Source organism: Empidonax traillii, unplaced genomic scaffold (genome assembly GCF_003031625.1).
Source record: "Empidonax traillii isolate 1590-97213 ecotype Southwest subspecies unplaced genomic scaffold, ASM303162v1 scaffold7002:size10553, whole genome shotgun sequence".
Taxonomy (NCBI): domain Eukaryota; kingdom Metazoa; phylum Chordata; class Aves; order Passeriformes; family Tyrannidae; genus Empidonax; species Empidonax traillii.
Genome location: NW_020962195.1, coordinates 1 through 1,968, shown reverse-complemented (window position 1 = coordinate 1,968; position 1,968 = coordinate 1). Strand labels below are relative to the sequence as shown.

Sequence of the window (1,968 nt, the reverse complement as noted above, 5' to 3'; positions counted from 1 at the left end):
AGGGGGGGTCAGGGTCCCCCAGAAGGGTTCGGGGTGGGGGGGGTAGTGGAGGCCCCCTAAGGGGCTCCTGGGGTTGACTGGGGTCCCTGGGGGAAGGAATTGGGGTTCCCAAGGGGGCTTCCATTATCCAAGGGTAATGGGAATCCCCCAGAGGAGAAAATTGGGGTCTGCAGAGGAGTCCAGGTGAGGCATTGGTGGCCCCAAGGGGGTTCTGGGGATCCCTAGAAGTAAAACTGGGGGCTCTGGGGAAGCAAATGGGGTCATGTAGGATAACTGGGGTCTCTGAGGAGGAAATTGGTGTCCCCACAAGGGTCTCCAAGACATTTCTGGAGAATTCTGGTACCTGGACATGAGAGACTTTTGGGGGTCTCAGGTTGTGTTTTGATACACACCACGTTTATTTTAGAAGCACAGGGACAAGGATTTGGGGTATTCTGGGGGGGGGGCAAGGAAGGTATTGAGGGTTCCAGGGGGGAAGTTGGGGTCCCAGGGCATGTTTTTGGGGTCCCCTGACCGAAGTCGGCGAGCTTGAGGTCCCCGCGGCGGCTGAGCAGGAGGTTCTGGGGCTTGAGGTCACGGTGCAGCACCTTGTGCCGGTGGCAGAACGCGAGGCCCCGCAGCAGCTGGAACAGGAACAGCTGCCCCCCACCCAAAAATGGGCCTTGCATGCTCAGGGCACACTCACCACACACCCCCTGCACAATCCTGGTCCCTCCGTGGGTACAAACCCCATAAACAAGTCCTAAACCACCCCCACCCTCCTGGGAGACACCAGACCCCTCACACACCCTCTCACCCTCCCAGCCCTCCTTAACCCTGCACCCCGACATTGTGCACCTTCCTAACCTTCCCCCACACCTCCCTGAGCCCTACTCACACTGTGATGATTCCCCCCCCAAAATCCCCTCACCCCAACACGGTGCATGCTGATGACTCCCCAAACCCCCTCACCCTGACCCTGTGCATGCTGATGACCCCCCCAGACCCCTCACCCTGACATTGTGCATGCTGATGACGTTGCCACAGTCGTCCAGGTACTGCTTGAGATCCCGATCCTGGAGGGGGGACAGAGGGACCCCAAAATGGGGAAGTTGGCAGGGAAGGGGTCCTGGACTTCCTGGGGGGTGTTCATGGAATTTGGAGGGTCCTGGGGGCATCAGGTGGGGGGTGATGTGTGTCTAGGGGGAGGGTTTGGGGAGTGCTGGAGGGTTTTAACGAGCCCTGGGTGCAACTGGGGGGGTCAATGGAATATTTGAGAGGGCTCTACAGCGATCTGGGGGGTCGATGGGGATTTGGGAGGACCCCTGGGGAAGATGGAGGTCCTTGGAGGGGAACCTGGGAGGGCTCCAAGTGTCCAGGGGCGAACTGGGGTGCAGGGACAGGATTGGGGTCCCAGCAGGAAATTTTGGAGACCAGGGGCGTTTGGAAGGGCAGGGAGAGGGATCTTGGGGGTCCCAGGAAGGTTTTAGAGGTGCTGACCAGGTACTCAAAGACGAGGGTGAGGCACTGGGGCGTGTGGACGATGTCATGCAGCGTCACCACGTTGGCGTGTTTGAGATCCCGCAGCAGCGACACTGTGGGGGGACACGGGGGGAGATCAGAGGGACATGGTGGGGACAAAGAGAGGACACAGGGGGAGACACACGGAAAGGGGGACACGGGGTGGGGGGACATGAGAGTAAGCGGCCTCAGCCCTCGTGTGAACCACGCCCCGACCTCCCAAACCACCCCTCCCGTTTCCATCCAGCCCCCCCAGTGTCCCCCAGTGCCCCCCAGCCTCTGTGTCCCCCTCATGGTGTCCCACAGCTCCCACCCTGCTCCCCAGCCCTCAGACTCTCCCCAGCCCTCCTCTTTGTGAGGGACACCCATGCCCCCCCCAACCTTCATAGGGTCCCCCCCTCCGTGCCCCTCACCCTCGTGCAGGCCCCCCTGTGCCCCTCACCCTCGCGGATGGCCGTGCACGGTGCC

General features: G+C 61.5%; 1 protein-coding gene across 1 annotated transcript in view; it reads right to left on the bottom strand.

The window, feature by feature from the left end:
* LOC114073551 (cyclin-dependent kinase 16-like) overlaps window positions 1-1,964 on the bottom strand; it is a gene marked incomplete at its 5' end in the record, with an annotated part of 7,421 nt that extends 5,457 nt beyond the window's left edge. Inside the window, 4 exons of the mRNA XM_027911285.1 lie at window positions 264-638; window positions 993-1,055; window positions 1,480-1,574; window positions 1,943-1,964. Of these exons, the coding sequence (XP_027767086.1) occupies window positions 264-638; window positions 993-1,055; window positions 1,480-1,574; window positions 1,943-1,964 (555 nt within the window). The remainder of the gene's footprint in view (window positions 1-263; window positions 639-992; window positions 1,056-1,479; window positions 1,575-1,942) is intronic.
* Between the last annotated feature and the right edge of the window lie 4 nt (window positions 1,965-1,968).